General features: G+C 40.9%; 2 protein-coding genes across 4 annotated transcripts in view; both read left to right on the top strand.

Moving 5' to 3' along the window:
• Positions 1-6,249, top strand: part of LOC126640057 (opsin-5-like) — a 28,746-nt gene extending 22,497 nt beyond the window's left edge. Inside the window, exons 4-6 of the mRNA XM_050315547.1 lie at positions 1,473-1,577; positions 4,489-4,712; positions 5,384-6,249. Coding sequence (XP_050171504.1) covers positions 1,473-1,577; positions 4,489-4,712; positions 5,384-5,824 — 770 coding nt within the window. The 3' untranslated portion in view covers positions 5,825-6,249. The remainder of the gene's footprint in view (positions 1-1,472; positions 1,578-4,488; positions 4,713-5,383) is intronic.
• Positions 6,250-25,129: 18,880 nt separating this feature from the next.
• VIT (vitrin) overlaps positions 25,130-26,208 on the top strand; it is a 53,543-nt gene continuing 52,464 nt past the window's right edge. For all 3 annotated transcript variants that reach the window (XM_050315541.1, XM_050315542.1, XM_050315540.1), the window contains exon 1: positions 25,130-25,355. The gene's annotated coding sequence lies outside the window, so the exon portion shown is untranslated. The remainder of the gene's footprint in view (positions 25,356-26,208) is intronic.

Raw genomic sequence — 26,208 nt, 5'->3', positions numbered from 1 at the left:
ATCCCCAGAACTGACCATGACCCAACTCTGCCTGAACCGTCCCTGTCTCCTGCCTGTCTCCCAGATCTGCAAAGCATCATCACCACAGCCTTTCACCCACACTTCTTCCTTCTGTAGTGCCCTGGTGATCTGTAAGCTGAATGTCTCAAACAACCCCAGTTCATTACTCTCTCCACTGCTAGAAACCTTTTACTCACCACTCTGGTTTTTTGAACTCTGTTTTTTATTAATGTTTGGTATAAACGCCTCTGTGAGGGCATATGAGTGTCCCACTGTACAAATCTGCTCTGAAAACCTTTACACATTTCCTGCCCTGTGATGCCTTCATCAGCAAGCCTATATAAATATGCCCATTACCCTTTATGCCTCTTTATATCATCATGCTCACTCCAGGGACTCACTTTCACAGGATCAATAGAAACTTTTCCTCAGCATTTGCCCAGTGTCTTCCACCTGCTGAAAACTTCGACTTCCACTGAGAGTCATATGTAATCTCTCTTCTTTATACCTACATCTACCACAAATTTTTCCTAATCTTCCTTTCACTGATCTTCAGACAATGTATGATCAATTTTCATGCCTTTGTTTTGATTGGCTTGCACCATCTTTCAGGGAAGAACCTATTAAAATCTGCAGGTAAGGCACATGTAAATATAAAGGATTCACCACTTTAATTTTTTTCTCTCTAATAGCACGAGAAGCTGTAAAATGAACTTCTGCATGAAGGACTTCTATCCACAGGAAGTTCTTCAGTAGTTTGTTGTAATGATACACTTGCTGAAGTTAATTTTCAACAAAAACTGCAGTTGAAACTGCTAGAATTTGGCTCTAATACAATTCTACCTCTTCCATTAATTTCATATTATGAAGTCATATTTAAAACCCATGTTTCCCTTTTGTGAAGCTGTACCACATATCCAAGGGTGCCCGTAAGTTGACTCTTGAAGAAATCTTAGCAAGTACCCAATGTAACATTAAAGAAATGTTGAGAAATGTTGAGATTGTTGGATGCACAAGTATTTCCCACATAAATGAAAAAATAACCACAGTGTGTGGCAACAGCAGGACAGAATGAATCATTTGTATCAAATTGCTAATGTAGTTAAAGCAATTTTCTCCTTTTTAGCAGGGAAAACCTTAAAGTGAGTGAGAAAATCCTCTGAATTTAGACTTAATTTGTTTGTTTCTATTTAAAACTTAACACACAACTGTTTCCTATGTTTGATTGCAAAATGTAAGCCTAACCTAGAATTTGCTAATTCTGCAGTGCTCATCAAACTCATTGTCTCCTGCTTAAAAGCCATTCATTTCCACTGTTCAATGGTCTTGAACATAAGCCTGACAGATGCTTTCAAAATCAAGTTTTTCCTATGAATATGCATTTTTTATCTTAATTTTTTTAATAGCTGTATTTTATTTATTAGGTGTACTATTTCTAAGTACTGTTTTCTGACAAAAGCATGTTGTTTCAGGTCACTGCATCAGTAACAGCAGTATGACGGTGTCTCTGGTTCTCATTTGGGTAGCAGCTTTCTTCTGGTCAGCAGCTCCATTACTTGGCTGGGGCAGTTATACAGGTAACAGGTATCTTTCAGTTGTACTTATTTGGCACCTCTCCACTTAACTGAACAAAGATACTGACCTTGCTTTCTTGCTGTTTGTGGTAAACCAGACCGATTATCAGGGGAACTAAGAAAATTATTCATTATGCATGATGTACTCACAGAGTGTTACCTGCTTTGGTGTCAGCTATAAAGAGATTTTTCTGAAGATATCACAGGAAAGACTTGGACCAAGTACATATTACCTATGAAAAAAATAGAGGCCAGAAATATTTGGCATGGTTAAGCAATGAGATAAAGGAAACTATCAAAAGACATCCTTCAAAAACTGTCAAGATTAGCAAGCCAGAAAAGAACACAAGTTCCAGCAAGTTAAAGTTGAAACTATATGTAATAAGACAAGCTAGAAAGATTTGGAGAAACAGTTTGTTGAAAATATGAAAACTAACATAGTAAAGGAAGAAAAAGGTGTTGGAAAGTTTGTCAGTCCAAGAAAGGATTAGGGTGCAAGACAAGGCCATATCAAAAAAGGAGGGGGAGGAAAAAGAAGGAAAAAATTGTATAGTGAACATTGCAGTAATTCAATGGCTAAGGGATATTCCCAGGCGAAACTATTTCTTCAGAGGAAAAGTGGGAGAAAATGTCTCAAATTAAGCCTCTAAAAATTCAACAAAACAAATATCTAGGAACAAATATCTAGGTAATGATACAGGAGTCCCAGCAACTGAAATAAGGTGACTGACATTGCCTAGCAATTACCTGTCTGGATTCTGTAGGCTTCTACATTCTTTGAAAAGTCACAAAATCCATGGAGGATTATTAAACCTGCATGCTACGTGCATGTATCCTCTTACTTAATAAACATGTAAGTGCTGAGGTATCTCTGGACCCTTGAAGTATGGATGGGTGTGAGAAAAGCATCCATTTGTATGGTTTGTTACATTTTCTATCCTTCACAAACCAATGGAGACAAATTCAAACTGTTCCAATTTTATGTCATGTGTTATGCAATCTGGACATACCATAAACTTGGGGCGTTTGGAGGGGTAATTTTCTGTGGATCTTCTGGTGATCTGTGTTCTTTTTACATTAATCTTACTAGCTCTTCATTTGTAGAATGATTTCTGATGTCTGTTTTTGGCCTTAAACTGGAGCCAGGGACTTCTTGGGCATCACTGCCTTGACAAGGTATTAAGGTGTCTGTTTGTACTTTGAATTTAATTCCTTGACAGTGGTTTTCAAGACCACTTCTAGGAGTGCTTTTCCCTACTGAGACACACAGCAGGTTTATGTTTCTGGGCTATCTGTCTCTAAACAGATTTTGTATTGAGGGCACCCATGGAGATGTGAGAGCCCAGCAATTGCAAGTCCAACAGCAGGTACAAGCAGACCACAGCACATTACACCTGGCTGCTTCAGGCCTCTCACTTCTACACAGCAGCTGCAGTGGTCCTCAGGACCCCAGTGATTTTTGGGAATGCTACTTGTCAGTGTCCCTGTGGAGGGAGAAAACACAGCTCCAAATTCCAACAAGCAGAAAATCATGAGGATTTTCTTTCCATGTCATCTGGAGGCTTCCTTCATTTTTTCGGTCAAAATTTTTCATGAAGCAGAAACCTGGAATTAAATCAGATTTTATGGTTATACTTTGGAATTTTGAGGTCTAGCGACGAAAAAGGCAAGGAGGCAGAAGTCTATTTCTATTACTGAACACATTCAGACAGCAACACCGAGAGCTTTTGGTGATAAAAATACCAAGCTCTTTTTGATGAGAATCATAAAAGAGATTTTAATCTTTTGCTTCTTTAATTCATCCTGTCTAACCCTCCTATCATCTGTGAGGAGTTAAGGAAATTTTTTTCTCTTCAGAATTACCACTGGATGTTAGGGAGAAGTCTGCTGCTAAATCATGCAGTCTTCACCTGTATTGTATCTCCAGGACCTGTTAATACTTGACTTACATAATTCTGGTTCATGCTTCATTTATTTGTAATTCAATCTGCTGCCATAGCTGTCAGAAAAAAAAACCACCAACTTTTTCCACTTAAAAGGAAAAATCAGCAGTTCACAATCTGTAGAAAACTTCTAATGTTATAGAACTCAGTTTTCTATCAAGACACCTTTACAAACACATCAAAGGATCTAAAGAAGTCAACTGTTATTTGTAAAAGTGCTTAAGACAGTGACTGCATGTTATTCCCACTGCCTTTTCCTTAAGTACCTGATCAGCTGGTGTCCCACCGTGTGTAGATCCTGCAGTTTGCCCGACTTCATTTTTAAAAGTCTGCAGCTCTGTGTTGCAGACCTGTGTTTCCCATTTAGCTAAAGCACTCCTATCTTTCTAAGTATTTATATGTTTTATCTTCCCATAATCTTAATCATTAGCTGTATCAATTTTCTTTCAAGGCTCTCATAGCAGTAAAAGTTTCATTGCCTCAAGAAGTCTCAATGTTTTTATTTCCTACTTTGCTATGTAAGTAGTGACTTTTTATATTTGGCATATTGCATCTGGAATTCCTTGTTATGCTGTTACAGTGATCATCTTAGGAAGTTACTATGTAGAATATTATGACAAATAAAAGTAAGTATCACTCAAGAATATCAAACCTACTGAAAGATCACCTTTTTTTTTCTCTGGTAAAGTATCACAATTTTCTATTCTAAAACAAGAGTTTGTGCATTATGGATTTACACTGGAAATACAAATATGACAATGATAATACACATTAATACTTGTTACAGTCTAGCTGGTCTTGAAAAATTGTTTTTGTAGAAAATAGAGTCACGTCTCAATAAATCAGAAAAAAACCCAATCCATTCTTTAGTGCTTAACAAAAGAAAAATTTAGCATTTTAACTGAAAAATCAATCACTCAAAAGCAGATAAATACTCTAAAAATGTTAACCAACCTATTCTTGCTTTCCAGATCGCATGTATGGCACATGTGAGATAGACTGGGCAAAAGCCAACTTCTCTACAATCTACAAGTCCTACATCATCTCCATTTTTATCTGCTGTTTTTTCCTACCTGTCACAGTCATGGTCTTCTCCTACGTGTCAATTATCAATACTGTCAAACTAAGTCATGCATTAACAGGACTGGGTGATCCCACAGACAGACAGAGGAGAATAGAACGGGATGTCACCAGGGTAAGTTTGGCTTTCATGTTGGTTGGGATCTATCTCAGTGAAATCCGTCTTTCCTAAAATTGGTCTTAATTAGAAGACAACAAAACCAATCAATTGCATTTCATTTTGTCATAATCCCTAGTGACAGAATCTAAACTCATTGAAGAATATGAGGTTTGTTTAAAACTTCTACTACCTCAGTTGGCTAATATTGCTGTTATATCTCATATGAAAAATAATCTAAATATAATTGGAGTGGGTTATACAGCACAAAACCCTAAAATTAGGTTTGGCATATGCTCTTTTCTTTCAGAAGTTACATTACTTCCGAGCATACTCAGAGTCAAACTTTCAATTTATTTAAGTCTACTGGAAACCTTCTACAGTTATATAAACATACAGGGGAATGTAGCTATTTTCATTCCATTAGATGAGGTATTGCCTAACCACACCATCATGCCAAAATTCAATATATGGCTTCTGGGCCTGCCTGATTTCATTAAAGCAAACCATTTGCTTGCTTGTATTCTCCTGTAAGCCATACCCTCAGGGCTACCTGAACATTTCCCTTCTGGCCAAGCTACTATTCCCGCTATTCCCAAGCTACTATTCAAGCTACTATTCCCAGCATATTGCTTCCCTGATGTAGTCTTCCAGAGTAGATTTAAGACTATCATTCTTCTGCCTTTCAGGTTTCTATTGTCATTTGCACAGCCTTCATTATTGCGTGGTCACCATATGCTGTCATCTCTATATGGTCTGCCTATGGTCACTCTGTGCCCAACCTTACCAGCATCCTTGCCAGTTTGTTTGCTAAGTCTGCTAGCTTTTACAACCCCATTATCTACTTTGGAATGAGCTCCAAATTTCGGAGGGACATTTTCGTCTTGTTCCATTGTGCCAAGGAAGTCAAGGACCCTGTGAAGCTCAAACGTTTCAAAAACCTCAAGCAAAAACAACCTCAGCCTTCTCAGAAAGAAGAGAAGTATGCAGCAGAAATGCACCCTGCACCAAGCCCTGATTCCGGGGTGGGAAGTCCAACCAACACTCCACCTCCAGCGAATGGGGAAGTGTATTTTGGTATTCTCGATACACCATCTAATAACCCTGATATTGAATGTGATAGATTGTAAGTTTTGCGGCTGCTTAACACACACACACTTTGTGTTCAGGAAGACCCTCTTCAGATCAGTGCTTGAGTGACTTCCTAATTCCCATTCCATCTGTTTCTTGCTATAGCACTGATGACTATGCAACTCAAGCAATTCAGATGGTAAAGTGATATTTTCCTTCTATGTAGGTACAGAATGCTACAAAGTACATCACAATGTGGGCAGCACATCCAGTGCCTGAAACACTTGGTTTTCACATGCATGCAGGAAAAGAAAGACTGACTTGAGGAAAGCAGACATTAGCTAGCAAAAATAACTAGTATGTTCCTATCCAGTTTTTTTCAATTCCATATTACATTTCCAAATATGTCTTTTGCTCTTTGGCAGTTACAGCCATCGAAGATTGTTTTAGCTCTGTGGTGCTGCACAGCCCCAGCCGTAGAAGGCAGGCCCTCCTGATTGCTGTGGAGCTGCTGCAGCTCCAAGAGCTGCGAGGGGCAAAAGCCATGTTCTCCCTGTAGGATACCCAGGCATGCCTGCCATGGGGCTCCCAGGCCCCAGGGACCTCACAGGAGTGTGTCTGATTATAGGATCAGAGAATGGTTTGTGTCAGAAGGGACCTTAAAGATCATCGTGTTCCAAACCCTCTGACATGGACAGGGACACTAGACTGAGTTGCTCAAAAGCCCATCCAGCTTGGCCTTGAACACTTCCATGGATGGGGCACCCACAGCTTCTCTGAGCAACCTGTTTCAGTGTTTCACCTTCAAGGTAAAGAATTTCTTTCAAATATCTAATCTAAATCTACTGTCCTTCAGTTTAAATTTTTTTTCCCTGGTCCTATCACTTGTAAGAAGTCCCTCTCCAGCTTTCTTGTAGGCTCCTTTTAGGTACTGGAAGGCTACTGTCTCCCAAAGCCTTTTCCAGGTTAAACAGCTCCAGCTCCTAGCCTGTCTTCAAAGGTCGCCTTCATAGGTCATTGCCTGTGCCTGACTCTGTGTGTGTCTATGCAAGGACTAGGAGTTGTAGATCCTGGCATTTTCTAGTCACTGTAGTTTGAGCAGTGGCTTCACACTTTTCCTCATTGGCTTGCAGAATTATTTCCACCTCCCCCGACCTTCCTGGTGAGTAAGGCCTGGCTGTAGCACTATGATTCCAGAAAGCTGGCCTTTAATTTTACTGCTCTGTCTTCAAATCAATTGTTTTTCTGCCTGACTATTAAAGTGGGACAAGAGGTGCTAAACATCAAATTATTTCACCAGATTTATTTTACAGAATCAAAGTGAGAAGGTATGTCTTCATAATTCCCCCATCTGCTAAGTTAACTACATACTCAAAGACTTCTCTAAAAATGTCTCTGTGTTAGCTATAGAAATTGTGAGTTCTTTTAGTGCTACTTGCAAGTTAAACAAGGAGGAAAGAAAGAAAAAAAGAAAAAAGAAGAAGATGATGGAAAAAAAAGCAAACAACAACACTGTTTTCTAACATCTTTGCTATTTATGAATTTCTGGAATCTCACTGTCTGGGTGTGCTGAAATGTAGTTGTTTTGCTAAAGTATGCTTTTCCAGATGTGTTTCTTGGGAAAGTTACAAAGAGAGCCCACCTTCATTTCCCCTATTACTCTATTAATTTTGAGAAAAATCACCTGTGTTTTGAAGTTAAAAACAAATAAACATTATAAGCAGCAGTGGGGAACTGTGTTTTCTTTCATGGTCACAGATCTGAACTACAAGAGTATTCATTTTTTGTGGAAAATTTCGAGATATATGTGCTCATAAAAAATTAAAAGCAAATAATTAAACAGTTTGCTTTCAGATAAATGTGCTGCTGTAGCTGCAGAAATAGATTAAATCATTTAGGGTGAAATTCTGTAACAGCTGGATGAAGCCAGGTTGGGCTAGCCAAAGCTAGCACACAGTTCTGAAAGCGTGTCAGTGCTGCACAAAATCGACCTTAGTAACTGTGCTGGACTGAGACTTCTCACCAGCGAAAGTGCTTGGGTTTTCCTCTAAAGAAAGAAAAGTGCCATGCATCTCCATTGCTTGAGGGTCTCAGAGATAACCACAGCCACAGGTGTGCCAGACACCTGCCCATAGGCACCCTTTGTCCATAGATGCCAGGCTGGCTTTTAATCAGTATTTCTGTTCATTTACAGATACCTAGAGAAAATTTGTGCGCTGCTGTGTTGTAGCAAAATTGTTGATCTGCAGGATTCAGACTGACATAGAAAGACATGAAAAGGGCAAAAAGGAAGGCAGAGCACAAGGTCATTTCCAAGAGTATCTCCAAACTCCAGCTGAAATTTCTTCTACTTCATATACTACTGAGCACATATAGTGAGGTTAGACAGGGGGAAGAGGAGGGAGTAGGAAAAAAGCCAGAATAGGAGCAAAGCAGAGGAAAAATACAAGGGGGTAAACCAGATAATCAGGGAAGCAAGGAGCCAGGAGCCAAAGGATGCATACCTGCTGAAAGACAGCTGGGAACACCCAACACAGAAAACAGGGAAGTCCTCTCTCCTGCAAGGCTGACAGCCTTTGTGGCTACGTGGTAATACCACAGGACTGCATATCTGTAGAGCAGAGTATCTGGTTTCACTGGTTTCATGGGGATGGATGTCTTTGCAGACACCAACCTGTGCTCCAGGTTCAGTAACAGCAGGAGCACATTTGTCACTAAAGTTACTCAGGTTAAAAGCTTCCAGCCCCAAAGCATCAGTGCCCTGTAACTGCGCCCGCAACACCAGCAACTGGTTGAAGAAAGAAAAAAGGTCCAGAATCCATTACTGGAGTGCAGGTAAGGGAATGTGCATCACCATGTTAAGTGTGGGAATCAATAAAAATCCATTTGTAAACACATCGCCTGTGTCCTGCATTACCTCCCCTTGTCTCTGGTTCCATATGTGCCCAGACAAGGCTGACCCCTGCTGCTGCCTCCACAGAAGGGCTCCTCAGACTGCTGAGTCAATGCTCCCACTCAAGAAGGAGCAAAGAGCTTGGCAATTTGAGACAATCATCTAGAACTAAGTATTCTCAGGGTGGATGGTGAGCCATTATGCTTTTTGATTAGCAAGAATGAAGTACAGTGCAAACAACTCCTGGAGTCAAATTACTCTCTCCCATAACCTTGCTGCTCCTCTCAACTTTGGATTTTCTTTTACAGTGGGTGATTTTTAGCAACAGAAATGCAAGAGGGCTGTTGTCTTCTGATACTCTGGTGAAAAGGATGCTTCTCTGGAAAACTACAGGTTTGAATATGAGATGGTCTTACAAAGGAGGTCCCACTCACCTTGAGGAAGCAAAAAACTACCTGCTACCAATGCTTTCTCTTTAGAAATGCTATATTTTCACATTTTTCTAATGCAAAAGGTTGATGGGTGTGCCAAAGGCAGGGCTAGAATTCATATCCTGTTTTGTGGAGGCACACAGCTGGCAGACACCAAGGACTTCCTAACAGGATCTAGTCCTTCCTCTATCTCAACTGTGGACCTATTTCAATGTGTTCTGTATTGAGTGGCTTATGCCAGCCTGCACAAATGAGATCTCCTATCTATTGTTAGTATCCGAACAGTCTCATGTCATGAACAATTTCTCCTTTTGGCATAGAAATTCTGGCATGTAGGTTCCTTCTGTCCCTCTTGCTCAGCCCTTGATATTACTATGAGATTTTGTAATTGTTAGGATTGGTTTCACGTGTGGCACACTAAAATAGTAGCATCATCCGGGAGACAGCAGAAGACTAAGAAATTCTACCATTTCCAAAGGATGCTGTCAGCATTTGCTGTTTTATTCCAGCAGAATATGAGACAGAGGTTAACCCTCTCTTACCCTACATGCAAGGAACCCACCCTTGCTAGCTGTTCATTATCCATTTCCATACTCACAACCCTTTTGACATTGCTAATGCACCCTGGCAAAAATTATGTGCATGAGCATAGTAAAGTCACCCTGCAAAAAGACTGAAGCCCCTAAGCCACCCTCTAAAATATGCCTTTAGCTACTCTACATGCTGCTTTCCAAACATTTCCCAACTGTTTTTATTAGTGATTGATTAGTACACACAGTAGGTGAGTTCTTAATGGCCACACAATTAATGTGTATCAAAATATCATCATCTCTTTCTTGATTATTTCTTATCATTGTTATTAATAATTATCATCATATCAGTATTATACCATCATAGGTAACTGCAGCTATTAATAATGAAATGCAATTATTAATATTTACGTGTACAACTAGGCCTTGAAAGTGGATTACCAACGTCCATTCCACTGACACTACCCTTTCAGTTGGGCTACAGAGTTCAAATAATTAAGGTAATTCAGGATTACTTCTGTTCAATTTCCACATTTAAAAACAGCCTTATAGTAATCCTTTGTTTATTTATGCCAGGAAAACCTTTTGGGCCCACATTTCCCCTGCTAGTATTTTTGCCAAGCTGAAAATCCTTTAGGGTGTTGGCACATCGAAATACCTAGCAACATTTCTTAATAGCTTTGACATTTCCAATGGTAATGTGAATAACTTCAGTGTGTAGTTGGAGGGAGTCGATAGCCTACTGCAGTCCTGTCTCTGCTCTCAGTGCTATTATGCGTTTTTATCTAATGACTCATGTAAAACCAGAGACCAGAAAACAAAACACCCTTCACCCCCACTTAAGACAGGGTGTGAACTATTACAGTGTGAACTATTTGGGCTTGCACTCCCTCACAGGCTCTCTCTCCACTCCTATAAATTCTCCGCTCTTTGCTGCACAGACTGACGAGATAAGAGAGATCCAGAGTGCACCCATCCAAACATGGCCTGTGGTTTAGCACTTTCCTCGGGAGAGATGGATGGGGACAAAGCCCCTCCCTGCGGATAGGGCTGAAAAAGAATATTGTCCTCCTGTTACCCTGTTGAATGGCCTCATCTCAGGCAATAATGAAAAATCTGGGTAATGCCACCACATCTGTGTTTGCAATGATTCTAAAGATAAGCCAGCCTGGCAAACCAGGTTCTCTTGCTATGCTGTGTGTCCCTCTGCCTGCCTCTCAAATTGCTAAAATCTTGGAGTCTGAACCTTCTCAGTAGATCAACAAATGCAAAGGATTTTTGCAAGCACTTCAAGAACTCTGCAGACCAAAGTTGAGGTGCCTACGGGGTCAAATGGATCTTTGTCTAGTTTTGGTGTGGAGTACCTAATTCCTGTCTGCAGCAAAGATTCCCAGTAGCTGAACCCCAATCCCTTCCTGCACTGATGATGTAGGAATATGAAAAGTTAAAATCTTGTGCAATTAGGAAAAAAAACCCTCCAAGGCCCTGATGATCAGCATGTATTCCTGCTTTCTGGAAGATGATAATTTGATTACTCCAGATGAAGCAGGCTAAAACTTTAAACAAGATGTTTCCCTGAAGAACAGAATAAAGGTACTACTGGATACACAGACCTTGCAAGAAGCTTTGTGCCTAGAAGACTCTTAAAAAACCTCATATACCCACATTCAAAGAGGTAACTAAGTGAATTGCATTGACTGCAGGAGAGAGCAAGAGCCTGTTATCCGGACCTATGTTTTTACCCAAATGTGTATTTAACACATACCTCTTAAAGTAATTTCTTTTCTGGGTTGGATTATTTTTTATCATCATAAAAGAGAAGCAAGACTGCATCCTTCTTGATGTGCAGAAGAAGCAAAAGAATAAATTTAAGATTCAAAAGATGTCCAAATATTACTATAATAGGAACACAGAACGATAAAAAAAAATTACTAAATGGAATGTAATAAGCATTGCTAATAGAAAAAATGGCCACACTGAATAATAAAAATAAAATAAGAACTACCAGCTGTCTGTGCCAATAAACATCATCTTTGATGCTCACCGAATGAGACAAAAGCCCTTTGGGGACAACAAACACACAGCATTTAATTATGTAATAGGACGTAACCTAGTAAAAGGGGGTGGAAGGACTTACAAAAATCACTGCAATAGAAGCCCTCCCTTGCTGGTATTTGGCAGCCTTCAGTAGCCTTTGACACTGTACACCAGCCAGTGTGACTGTTGGAAAGAACCACTGCTAGAACAAATCTGGGATGGTCCTGGAGGACACATCTGCTGGGTCCAGCACAAGGTCAGTGAAAGCTGTCCAAGCAGGAGGGACGTCTGTGTGTCACATCTGCCACAGTATTTGCAAAATGAAGTGTGAAGTCAAGAATAATGTTTGGCAGCACAAATGAGAGCGTGAGCATGTCTTGGTGATGTGACCTGGCAAAGCCTTACCACAAGCCAAAGATAAATTTCAAATGGATCATATCATATAACATTCGAACAGAGAATTGGGAGAAAATCGGTGGCCTTAGGGCATGCTACACACCACTGATATACTGCTGTATAAAATGAACAAAACTAACTTCTTTGAGAACAAGCTAGCCTGGGAAAACATGTAGTCTACACCTGGGTTTAAAGGGAATGGAAAAGGGGCTTTAGCTCATCCTTGACTGATACTGTGTTACCTGGCAATCCAGGCCTCAGCTTCCCTTACTAAAAGGCAATCAAGTACAGCAGCATTATTGTGTGTCCTATGAGAAAAAATCTTTCCAGACAAATGATCAGTTCAAGAATTTGAAAGTTTAAGTCTTAGCTCCAGAGATGAGACCCATATCTCCCCATAATTTGGAGGAGCTCTTATCAGACCATTCCCCATCCTTGGAGTCATGGCAAGGGAAAACATATGCTTTTGGAAAGCTAACATACCTTATTCTTTGAAAGATGTTATACATTCTTGGGAATAAAGTCCTTAATCACTGCATGATTATCAAAGCAGAACACCTTAGCAAGTCAAGGAAGGCTTGGATTGGCCATGCAGCATATAAAAGGACAAAGAAAATGAGCTACCAGGCCAGTAAAATTGTTATGCATATCTTATATTTCACTTTTTCCTAGGATGACACAAGCCAACTGAGGGATGCAAATGTCTGCAAGGACCAGTGCCCTGCAAATTGCTCTCATGGATTGGCAGTCTGGGAGTTGCAGGTTAGACCTGTGTCAGGGAAGATGTTGCCTCTTTGGTGAGCTACAGTACTGCTTGAAATGGCTATTTTTGTTTTGGGAGACAAATGTCACTTCTAGAACTTGGCTAAATTCACAAGAAAATCTTAAGTATTTTATCTTCCTAAAGAAGTCAGAGCTTTTACAAGGGATGAAGTGCATGGGCTCAGAAAGTGTGGGACAAGGTGATCCTTAGAGGGTTGTGAGTAAAGACCTTGGTAGCACTAGGATAACTAGGTAGGTATGCCTGCTGATAAAGGAGTCAAAAACCTTGACATCACAACTTAGAATTAATAAGAGGAAGGCTCTATCGACTTCTGGGCTGCAGCTAAATGCAGCAGCATTTAGCACAGTTGAGTCTTCCTTAAATCAGTTTAGACCTCCTGTTTGCTTACAGTGCAGTCACCGGCCCTCTGTAATGGTTGGTGATGCCCACCCAAACCTCTGTTGATTCATCCCAGTTTCCCATTTCCAGTCTAACAGAAACCCCATGCTTCAAGCTTCATGTTTTCAGCTTGTTTTATTGCTGCACCCCATATTAAACCTAGTGTGCACCATTCATAGATGCTTTGGCAACAGATAACAAAGAGCACAGCCAACAGCCAGAAAGTTAGTACAGGTGAATACATCACCAAAACACTTTCTAATAAAAATTCTTGCTGTGAAGAGGCAGTTTTTCCCAAATGTTTTTTCTCATCTAAACTACTGTGAAAATGGATCATCATTATGGAATAATGAAACATGGGGAGTTCCAACAAGGAACTCTTATCTGTTATTCCTATAAAGAGCCCTTTGAGCATTTACCAGGCTAGCAGAAAAGAAAGGATCTAGCATATGCATCAAAAAACCACTACTGAGAGTAATCTCCCTAAGGTTATCCTGCAAAGACAACATGGATTTTGGGGCCTTCCCCCCTTTACAAGTATACGCAACAGAAATTAAGCTAACATTAGTTATATTGACACAGTCTATACCTGGGAGGATATTTCTGGCCTTATAAAATTGTATTCTCCAAATAAGACCCAGTCAGTGAATCTGCTCAATAACTTAAGACTTTTCCCTAATGCCTCCATCAGCAAAACCAGGAACTGTACTTCACCCAGCAAGTTCAGCTGCAGTTCAGTTGGCACAGTCATGTCTAAGGATGCTAAACATATGGTCTCTCAGCTGTAGATCCCAAAGGTTTTTGATGAGGATGACATGCCTCAGCTGCCTCTAATCCTGGAGAATTTGATTGCTTTCTGAACGGCAGAATGTACCCAAAGTACTTCTGCCATGAAAAAATTAGGCTTACTTCATTTTTTTGTATAGGATCTTGTACAGCAAGCAAAGTGAAAACTAGTTATTGTCTGGAAAGTCACAGTCATTAAAAGTGTTGGACTTACTTATTTCTCTACTTAATCACCACAACAGCTTTACCTCATCTGTTGGTCTCACAGATTTGCAGCATCTCACTGACCTACCCAACCTCCAAAAAGCAGAGGTGTCCTGCTGTCCTAACCTACAGATGACTATGGGAAGACCTCATTTTGAACTGACCATTTTCATTATTTAGATTAAGGGCAACACAGCAAAGAAAGCCGTTCCAGACTCCCACAAGAAGATCAGCTCATCCCCTGTAAATCCCTGTATTAGCCCAGGTTACAAACGAAAATGAAAGACCAGACAAGGCAGCAAGGGACACGCTTCCAGTCTCTGGTTTCCATCCAGGTGCCCTTCCTTGACACCTGGATAAACCCAGCAATGATTAAGTACGCTCAGCAGGGCCAGGAAACTAGCCTGGTCTGTGTTGCTGGTCTTCCCCTTCAGCACTGTTTTGACTTAGTCACAATTATTTCAGGCTTTGTTAACCAGGCGTGGGTCGATTTGACTTGCTCAGCAACAAGCTTAAAAAACAAATAATCCAATTAATGAAAGAAGCAGAGTGTAAAAGTGCTTGGAAAGGGTTGGGGAAGCCAAGAGGAGCAGCTGGCATGACACCCTGGTGGGACATCTCCCTCCAAACAAGGGTGCACAGAGACCCCTTGTTAGCTCAGTGGGGACAGCAGCATGGCTGTTCTTTGAACCCTGCAGGCCTCAGGGGGCTCAAGCAAACCAACACAACAAAGCCCTGTATGCCATGCAGAGATAAGGTTTGCAATTAAATAAAATCCAGGACAAATACTAACATTTGCAACCGCTGCCCACTTCTGATCCTGCAACGACATCTCAGCAAGGGCTTATATAAAACTTCCCTCTAGTTCATTAACCCAGCTTTCATTAGGCAGCAACAATGAAATGTCAGAAGTGATTTAAGAGTATATCTTTAGCCCTGAAATGAGCACTTGTGCTTCGGCTGAGGTGGGAGTGGGGAGTGGGAAGAGGGAGATTGAAGAGCCCTTCTCAGTTATTCACACTGCAGCCATGGAATAAATGTGTAGGGCCATTGATTCAAAATGTGGCCATTGATAATGGCATTCAGCTGCAGAAATCCCTAAATACCATTTAGAGAGAAACAACAACTCTGCCTGCCTGGAGTGGTAAAAATTCAGGTCTTTGGTTCAAATTCCTTGTACCATCACTCCAGTCCTGACCCTCGCTGTGTAAAACCTTGTGATTAAGAAGCTGTGTGGCTGCAACAAACCTCACCATGGATACTTTTTTTCAGAAGGGGTCATCACAAGCATTATCCCTTCCAAATCCAGGATGAAATTCCCCCATCCCTAAGCAGTGGCTCAGCATTGGTGTTTATAACCACAGCAGTTTCAAGAAATGACCAGGTCTGTAAGAGTGGCTGTTGAGGCACTGCAAGATCTTCCCCAGTCACTGCATTTGCTCCTGCCAGACCCAAGCAGCCAGGATCATGCCTGCAGCCCCCCTACAGCTTCTCCATTCAGTGCTGAGGGAAGAAGAAACAAAGGGCATCAAAAAGAAAACATCCCCTCTCCCTTCTTCATCATGCCCTTCCTTATGTGCTTATGTCTGTCCCTTGACACAGGGACAGAAAAGGTCATCCTTTCTTGTTTATGGGATAGAAATCCTATTCCCTTACAAGAAACAGCAAAATTATTATTTTTAACTTGCAAAGACTTCATCCACAGCATCTTGAGGTGAGGCCAAGTCACAGAACATGTGAAATGTTGAGAAAGGAGAACACCAAGGCTAAGTGCTTTGCCACTGCAGGATAAGGTTATTCCCTCTTATCAAAATACTTGTGTATAACACTGTTCTCAGACTTTTTGAAGTTTTGTTGATTAGAAACAATAGCCACACTGACAGCAGTAAAGTACATACTCTCCAGTAGCAGTTTATGGCATATAAGCTCATAAAACATGAACACACCACTTCCACCCTCCCACTGATGGGCTGCCTGGGACAGCTCTTCATCCAACCAGTTGATTTCCACCCTATACAGTAGTTGATGGCAGAGAGATCTGAAATATCAGTCCAAGCACTAACATCTAGTTCCTAGGATCCATCTTTTTCATAGCAACTGACTCCATGAAGGTTCACTTGTATAGTCACAGTTTCCTACACTCGAAACACCAAAGACATCATTATTTTCAAAAACACTTAATATATATATATGTATAAATGTATAAAGAGAGATATAAATGAAATCTAGAATTTGTAGAAGTTTCCCTGGTTACAGGTGCTGCTAAGCTCTCGATCCTTCACTTTCTGAACACTACTTTTTTGTGTGTCATCATTTGCATGTTCCACTCCTGTAGAAAAGCAGAATGGAAAAAAGTGGTGTGCAGATGTCTTTCGAAGAAAATTTAGCTGTTGTCTTTAATTCTTTGGATCCTTAGTGGGCACCATCCTGATTTTATGCCCCTAATTCTGTGGCTTTCAGAAAGTCCAGCCTTGGAAATGTGAAACAAATTAAATGGGTAGTTTACTCAGAACTCCCCATAACTAGGCAGAGTTGTTTGGCAAACTGAATCCCTCACACTTTCCCACACTTCATGTGAAAAGAAACAAAAGGAGCAACAGACTAAAAGCAAACAATTATTTACCAAAAATTAACTCAATTTATTACACACAAATCAAGACTTGTTTCAATTTCCTTACTCATTCTTGTCAATTGACTTTTTACTAGATGATGAAATATATTCACTTATTGAAAGAGAAGAAGAAAAAATAAAGCTGTAAAGCATTAATTTTGTGAAGACTGAAGAAATTTACTTAGAGCAGCAGAATCTTTAAACTGTAATTTCCCCAAAAATCACTGTCTGCTTAACTAGATGGAACATACTATAGCTAGCACTTGCAGGTTTCTTTCAGGCTTTCTCATTCATTGCCACAAAGGAGACAAAGTGAGCTTCTGATGGCCTCCTGTCAGGTATCTCAGCTCCTTTAATTAGTGATGGAGCTGAAGTTATCCCAATCCATAGCAATGACATCCTCGATGGCAGAAAGCCTGTGAGGAGGACATAGTGAAAGGGGAGCTCACCAAACACAACAGGGGCTGAATGCAGAACCACTGCACAATGCACCAGAGACCTCAGCAGCTGCTATTTACAACTCACCTGGGCTGTCAGCAGCAGCTCTGGCACTCCACCACCCTGGAGCCAACAGCCAAGGTAATCAGTGAGTTGTAGTACAGGGTAGCATGTAATATTTCAGGTCTTTCAGGCAGGTGGCCATTTCAGGTAGGTGGTCATTGGCAGCCAGAGAGGGCAGGAAGCAGCTGTGGGGGGATCACCTCTTTAGATACTTTTTGTGGAGCAAGCCCTGGGAGATAAGCTCCTGGTCTTTTCACAGGTGCATGTCCTCCTCTGTATCTCCAGCAACCCAAACACCTTCTTAAACTTGGTTCTGTAAGCTGTGCACTTCTCAGCTTTCTTTTCTGCAGAAGCTGCTTGCCTTTTCTGATACTTTTTAAGAGCATGCATGGAATTTAATTTTCTCGCTCCCAAAATTATTTTTCACTTCCTTTCATTGTTCACCCTTCTTTGAAAAGAGCTTTGAAAACCTAAGGTGGAAAATGTCAATTATTGAATTAGTTTGAAAGCATTTATCTTATTTTCCATGGTACAAAACATTCTGAGGAGTTAGCAAGCAGATATTGTAGAGTCTTTCCTCTTACAATTATTACAGAGATTTAATGCTGGCAATTATAGGAATGCAAATGGTATTTCCAGCTAAAATGTGCTTGTGACTAAGCAATTTATTAAAAGTAATTTACTTAATTCGAGAATCAAAATACAGAGCTCACCGTCTAATATATAGTTGTGGCACTGGAGGCAAGGAATGGACGATGGAGTTTATTCAGACAGATTTATTTTTCTAATAAGATTTGAAGAGTTCTTTCTTTCACATGTAACAGAAGATCAGCATTTTTTCTCAAGTCTTGATTTCAGAGAAGGATTTAGAATTGCATTAGATCTTCGTGTAGCCCTAAGGTCTTTATGGAAAGATCACTCTCTTTGCTACTCTATTTCTACATTACTGAGTTAATAGTTAATTTAGTTGCTACAGTGTTGCATGATGTTTATGCGGACTGCCTGTTTTCTCCTTTTTTTTAAGTGGAAATGGATCACAAGAAATTACCATCTTATAAAAAGCACAGATATAGTCTACTGCACTGCAGAAACTTGTGTCTGCATCTTTTGTCCCTTAGGGTACCCTTTGTATCTCTGTATGGCTGGAAACCTGACATCTGGGTAAAATGGTGGGAATGGACAGCAAAAAAAGGGTCTCAGCAGTTCTTCACAGCCTGCACTCCCCAACCCTGACCCTTTTGCAATAAAACCTCAGTCACAAATATCCTGAGTGGGAGGAAGGGAGCGAGTTTCCTGCTTGCAGCCCTGCCTGCTCAGCTGCCCTGGGCAGACAACAGCCTTTCTGATGTTGGGCTGGTTCACACACAGCAGGGTAAATTTTGAATGTGTTTTAGTGACTTATGGTAATCTGGAGCTTCAATATTCTCACAAGGCAATGAACACCCTGGTGGTGACCAGTTAAAGAAACACCAGAAACACCGCATCTCCCATCCAACTGGAAGTGAGAGGAGCACGCAGGCAGGACAAGGATGGCGAGGAGGGCAAGTGCTGGCATTTCTGCTAGTCCACTGGGGACTGTGTGACCAGGGAGGCCCTTGCATCACTCTGTATCTTCCTTGCATCCACATCACACAGGCCCCAGGTGCACATCCAGCACCTTCCTCCTGTCCCATTGGTCCAGCAGGACCCCAATTTTCCCCTATATCCCCCACTCTCCCAGCACCAGCACCTTACAGTTTCCTTTCCTTCCCAATGAAATCCAACTTTGCCAAAATGTGAGATGCTCTACCTACAGAATGTGTATCATCTTCCAAGGAAGGTGTTTCCAGGACCTGGAACCACAAAAAAGAGTGCAGCATGGGTGCAGCACCACCCAGGAGTTACAGGAACTTATGTATTCCCACCCCATGCTGAGATCCCCCATTACCACACAAGGCCATGCAACCCTGTTCTCCCCTCCACTAGCTGTATCTCTCCTAGAAATTTGGCCACCCAAAAGGCAAATGAGTCTCTACAAGAACAGTGGGCAAGGAGACCCTGGAGGAGGGCCAAGCCACCACCACTCAACTGGGAGAGAACAGTGTAGACCCTTACATGGTGAGCCTGTGCACAGGGGCACATGCAGAGGGGCTTTTCATGAACTCTGGTAAATACCAGTGAAGAAAATATATTAATCCACCTATTAAGCACACTGGCAGTTCTGGCCCTGCTGTGTATTTGGACATTTCTTCTTGCCAGAGCAGCACTCTAATTTCTGCATGTTGCCTCCAGAAACAACCTGCATTTTGAACAGCCTTCAGTGCCAAGAGCCAAAGCTGGAGGAGACAAGGATAAGGGCACCACAGAGGGGATGCATTCAGTTGCTGGGAGGCAGCCACGAACTCTCTACTGTGAAGTGGCTTTTACTGGCATCACCTACTTGCTCTGACACCTGATGCCCTACAGAGCATAAACAGAAAACACATCAGGAAAACAGTCAGGAAGAACAGACAGAAGACTGTTACCAGGTTTACATTTTCCAGGCCTGATTTACAGTGAATAGCTGATCTTTACTGCCAAGGTAAGAGGCACAGGGATGCAGAAGGAGACTTGGTATTCTTGTCGAACTGAATCAACAGTGGCAATGATAGCACATGGCTTGCACTGGAAGTGGGCAGACGGGGAACGCATGCTGAAAAATCCATTTGTGTTTTCTGCGGGCTGTGGTCCTCAGCTGCACATTTCAGCACTGAATCCAGCACTGCTGAAACCTGATTAACAAAGAGCACTCTCCTAAACAGCATGATTTTACTCCTCGTACAAGGAACTTTATGCTGCTGAATTAGGTTTTATACAAGGTAGCAGAGCAATGAAATATATCCCACTTATCCTGGGAAGACTCAATCCCCACCTACACTGGATTCTAGATGAACAAAGTCCATATGCTGCACTTCCTACAGACCCAGTTCTGTTCAGTCACCATACACTTTTGTAGTAATTGCAAGTTCTGCCAAAAAAATGGTACCTAAAAATGATTTCCATTGTGGCAGCACCATGGTTTCTGAGAGCATACTAGTGAGATACAAACATCACAGCCCACCTCCATAATGACACAGCTTTGAAAGCTGGTTACACCTCTTCAGATCCAAAGGTCTGTGGACGCAGTAAAATCAAACTCCTCCTCACTAGCCACCCTTGGCATTTCCTGATCCCAAAGGTGTTGAAGGCTTTTCCAGTCCCTGCATTTACTGTTAATTTATGTTTCAACACAGCATTTGTGGCAACCTCTGTTCTAAATCTGGCATTGGGAATGTGAGGTTTAGGACATACGGGTAGATTCAGCTGCATGGCAAAAATAATGAAGATTTCTTGATGTCCATGATAGCTTCCTGTTGTATTTCAAGGGCAAGAACATCCTCCATCTGTTTTCTTTTTTCCTATAGAGATATCCTGAAAAAATTAAATGAAAGCAATATCTGAGCACTGCTTCTTTCTGATACAGATCTATAAGCAAACCCACCTGACTTGTTGGTCCTAACTAGTATTGTCTGCATGCCCACAGCTAATGCAGTACACATTAAATTGCTCTCAGAGTATACAAACACTCCTTACAGATAGTAATAATTTCTGAGTTCACTCAAATGCCTTATAAAATTCTCCTTCCAAGTAAAGTTCACTCTTCTTTATGTCTTTTGATTTTTACAGAGGAAGGCAAGGTCAAAAGTTTCCAAAAGTGACTGCCCAGAACTTTAATAACCTCCCCAACAATTAAAACTCGTGACAGTTACAATGGTCACTGTTCAATTGGAAAGACTTGAGTTCTCCACGTGTCAGTCACAGAAAAGGGTCTCTTTCCCATGCCCCACTATTAATCCTCATTCTTTTAGCCTGCCCAGTTGGGATGGCAGGCTCCCAGGCCCTCATTCCCCCCCGTATGCTGCATGAAATCCAGGGCAAAGAGTTTATCAGCTCTCAATTGAACATTGCATCCTGCCAAAACGAAAAAGATCTTGTCATCTTTTGTCACCTTTTGTCACCTTTTGTCATCTTTTGTCTTTGTTTGCTCTGTGGGGTAAACAAATGAACTGGAGACTTGGGACTTACTAACAGAGCCCTGCTTCTCTACAGTCTCAGGAAACATGGCCATTGCCATCTTTGCTGAGAAACACCCAGCAGTTCAAATTTACATAGTGCATGTTTGGTATCCATCCATTTAAGCCAGGCATGCCAACATTATGCATTCATTTGGCCCATGAGGTCTCCTCATTCATTAAAAAAAAAAAAAACCACAAAAAACAGAGGCCTGGCTACTCAATTGCTCTAATTACTTAAAGAAGTTTCTGATGCTGGCAAGGGCTACAGCATACATAATTCAGCCTCCCTACCTTTCTCAAACACTAGACAAACACGTCAGTGTATTTTATATAAGCCCTACAGGACATTGGTTATTTTATTTACCTGAGGTCAATTTCGATATTAGTGCTTTAAGCAGCTAAAGCCAAACAATGTTAACCCCCTAGTAGCCTTACCATTCCAATTATACTTTCTATTTCCTACTGTGTTGTCCCCATGGCTTGTTTTCTTCAGTAATAAATAGTTTTCAAGCACAATTTACCTGAAGTGTAATAATGCATAAGTCAAGATTTTATTTCACAGAGTTTGAGAAATGTAGAAGAACTGCAGAATTTGAACTCCACTGACACTTGTTAGGAGTTAACACTAACATGTGTGACAGTGCCATCTTTGAACAGAGCCGGCACTGCCAAGCTGTGCGTGACATCTTGGGGTGTTGTAAGATTCTGCTCTCTGATTCCTGTGGTAGTATTTGGCTGAAATGGCTTGAGGGTAATTGTATGAGAGCAGAAAACTTGTTTCTTTCTGTTTAAGCACCTGAATGGGATTAGATGTGACATAGCTATGTGTCATCTTGCAGAAATCATTTTTCTCTGTTTTCTGTCCTTTTATGCAGAGTCAGGACTGACTTAGTAAGCCTACGGTGGTCAGCTGAGAACATACATTCAACAGTTTCTGTGTAATGATCACAGGTCAGTTATCTCAGTCCTGGGTCACTTTGATTCCTTATATATTCCCTACTCATAACCTAGAGAGCAAATGATTTAATGGTTTTAGGAGTGTGGCCACAGCCCCATGCCAGAAGAGCAGTGTGCACCTTGGGTGTCACAAGTGGGACAAAGTGTGTGAGAGAATCTGTACTTTCCCACTAAAAATTTCCCAGACAAAGTCTGGATTCCTCTAAAAATTGTGCAGGCATATCTTGTTCTATAACATGGATGGAGATGATTTTCGTCTATGCCTACACCTATGGAGTCAGAATTTCCTCCTGAGTGTTGGGGTATGGAGCATGGCAGGTTGGGCTGCAGAAAACACCTGTTCCACAGGATCTATATAGCTGTCATCACTTTGCACAGATTTCTTGGAAGCAATTTATGGCCTTTGAAGTCATCATCCTCTGCTCTCGCTTATATTTTAACCTACTATATGAACCTACTACATAGTAAAAGCTTTTTCTCTTCCCCTTTCTACAAAAGTTTGACCTGTTCATGTAAATCACTAAAGAAAGATCATCAATGAAGAAAAGATTATGGACTAAGTCAGTAACCAACTTGGACTGAATTTGGACATACAAGTGCAAAGCTACAGCCGTCTCTGATGGTGCCTTCACATTTTAGGGAATAGGTTAGAGGTCTGCATTCCATTGCTTTCAGGCTTCTTTTCAATAGATCATGCTAAATCCTTCTTTAACTTACAAGGAAATGAAAATACTGCATAGTAAAACTTAAAAACCATTACCACAAACAGCACTAACAGCAGAAAACAGACTAGAAGCAATGGTGGGAGACAGGAACACATACATATACGGAGTATTTGTCCCTCCCCTGGACAACTGTGTTCAATACCTACTGTTTTCAAAGTAGTGGCTTCCTGATGGCATGGTCACCTCTTTTGCAAATAAATCTTTCCCTCTGGCAAGTCCCAGCAGCAAAATGGAGCCATTCAATGTGGTCCACCTCTTCCTCCTGCACTTTGTGTTGCCAGCTCTTGGGTGGCTGGAAATGGCTTTCTGTCAGGAAAGAGCACAGGCAACAGCACTCAGAAATTCTGTGATAAAAAGAGACAGCTAGTGCCCTCCTCAGTGTTTTGTTTTGATACTCATCAGCTCTCCATTACAAATGACTATGAGAGGCTGAGTACCCTGAATAATAACAAACAAGACAGTTTTTCTTATTCTGCCCACTTAGTGTTTCTGTTCCACAGTTCCCAGGATGCTCATTTCCAGGATGCCAGGTTAGCTCGCAGGCAGCACTGCAGAAATGTGCCAGCCCACTGGCAGCATCCTTGACTCCAAGCCATGAGCAGAGCCAGCCAGGCTGTGAGAGGGCAGGTGGGTGCAGCGTGGACCATTGCTGCGTTATCCTTTTGGCCATGAATTATTTGAAGAATTAAACCTCACAAAGCCTTATGAAAAGGGTGATGATATTCTGAAAGTTTTAACTTGAATTAATAAGAATTTTGGATTTGGGTTTTGTGGGTTTTTTAGTAGATATTCTAGGTAGGTCTACTAAAAGATTTGCTGACTGAAGAGGCTTCCTGCCAGTCCAGTGCATTCTGACTCACTAGGAATTACCATGGCAAGCCTGAACTTCTGTATTAAGAGAATCCAATGAATTTATGGATCATTATATCTTAGTAACACAGTTGGAAAGTCCTAATACACTTTTGATATTGTACTGTTCATTAATATGTCTGAACTCTTACACAGTTTCCGTAAGTACTGGAGTAGAGATTTACAAGTAATCACTTTCATTACTTTTCATTACTTTTACAGGTAATCACTTTCATTTAAAACTAGGTAATCACTTTCTCTTAAACTAAATATATTTGGGGGATAATTACATAATGAATTACATGTCTTTCTAAAGCGTATTTTGAACTCCATCTCCTCTATTTGTACTAGATTTTTTTTCACCAATGATCTTAGATAAAACAGTGTATGTTTTATGCACTTCTGAATACCTAGATGTAATTGAAAATTATAGTTTGCATTCCAGCATCCTGGAATATGACAGCAGCACTTCCTTTGATAATCTTGTAAATGCTGTGATTTTGATTCTCTCAATGAATTTTTCTTCTTAAATTTATCCAATCATTTTAGGAGATTTGTGTAGATATATTCAAAGAAATTAGTAATTTTGTATGTCTCATTTGGCCAGGTCAAACTTAATGAGTGCCAGTTAGTAGCCTTTGAGAGCATTTTATGAAATTCTCAAACCCAACTGGAGAAAGAACCCTCATGCCATACTTCTACTTCTCTATGACCAGACTCACAGACTTGCTCTGTCACTAATCCTCTGACCTCAGGGAAACTGTTGAGGGAATACGATGCTATTCACACTAGTAAAGGTAAAACAGTCTGTCTCTTCAAAATATATTTTTCTCTTTAAACCTGATCTGCACCTAACTAATCTGCTAGTTAAAATCTTTAGAGTTGTGTGGTTTACTCTCATCTATTAGTTCTTGTCCTTTCACTACAATGCTGAACTGAATGGAAGACAAAAAGATTCAACCAAAACATCAGTTGAGTAAAGCTTCACTTCCCAAAAGAGAAAAACTTGACAAATCTGACAGGCTAGTGCAAAAGGAGCACAGAAATCCCTACCAAAAATATGTGGGAGGGAACATATATTTAAAATAGGACTGCCTAATTCAGCTGCTAAATCAGTGTAAGGAACTCTGCACGTCTGTGTGTGCGGGAGGGAGAGGGAAAGACAGAGGGAGGGAGACAGAGAGGGAGAGAGGAGCAGAGAGAGGGAGGGCAAGAGAGAGAGAGCAATGTGCCTTTCACAGAGCTGGGAGCTTGATGGGAATGTTTGATTAGCTCCTCTCTGAAAGAAAAAAGGTGACCAGGCCTCCCTCTGCTGCCTGCTTCTCCTTCTGTAGAATAATGTTGGCTGGAGTTTGGGGTACAGAAAAGCTTGGAAAAAATAGCACTTTCATACTGTGTGGAGAAAAGGAATAAAAAGTTGCACACCTCAAGCAAGGTAATTCTCATGTAATTTCTCTGCTATATTTATTTAGGGGGTAGAGGGGGAAGATGGTTTTTTTTTTCATGTTGATAATAGTTAAATATTTTCACTGCTGAGAAACTGTAGGGACATAATGTTTTATTTAACATTCGAGCTATGTGCTTAGGATCAAAGACTTAAGAAGATGAAGACACAAATGTAGAATGAAACTGTACTTTACATTATATATACTTCATAAAGTATTTATAAAAGCATTAAGCTCCTACTGTTAGAGTGGACACATATACTCACTGCCTGAACAGCAAGGGCTTAACTATGTGCTGAGGAATGGTGTATATAAGCCACACACCAATAGGCATTTATATGCCTTCTGTTGAAATAGCGTGTGATAGGCAATGCAACTTGTTCCTAAATTTAAAACGGTTTTGCTTTCAATACTTTGTCTCTTTGATAAACAGGAAGGTGTGTGTTGTATCATTAATTAACACTACCTGACACTGGGGAACACTCATCTCCAAGGTACAGGATGGTACTGTTCTGGTGATGTGTATTTCTATGATGTGAACTCCCTTGCTAGATGGATAGATACAGATGTATGAACAGTACAGTAGCCTAGACACTATACATCCTTTTGTGCTGAGTGCTTGTTTTGCTGGTGAGGCTCCAAAAATGAATAGCATTGTCAAGCCTGCCAGAGCCGTTCAGCTCTCTGTGGAGAGATTAGAGTCTTGATAAGTCTCTTCGAAATGTGATTTCTCTCAGACTAGTACAAACACGAACCAAATGCCCCGAGCAAACTTTCAACTCTAGTTAATATTTTGTTCCTAGAGTTTATGGGAACTATGCCACATTTAGAGCAAAAAGCAGA

The sequence above is a fragment of the Myiozetetes cayanensis genome, unplaced genomic scaffold (assembly GCF_022539395.1).
Source record: "Myiozetetes cayanensis isolate MyiCay16 unplaced genomic scaffold, myiCay2020 scf2-11, whole genome shotgun sequence".
Classification (NCBI taxonomy): domain Eukaryota; kingdom Metazoa; phylum Chordata; class Aves; order Passeriformes; family Tyrannidae; genus Myiozetetes; species Myiozetetes cayanensis.
Note: the sequence above shows the minus strand (reverse complement) of the source record. Positions and strands in the feature narration are given on the sequence as shown.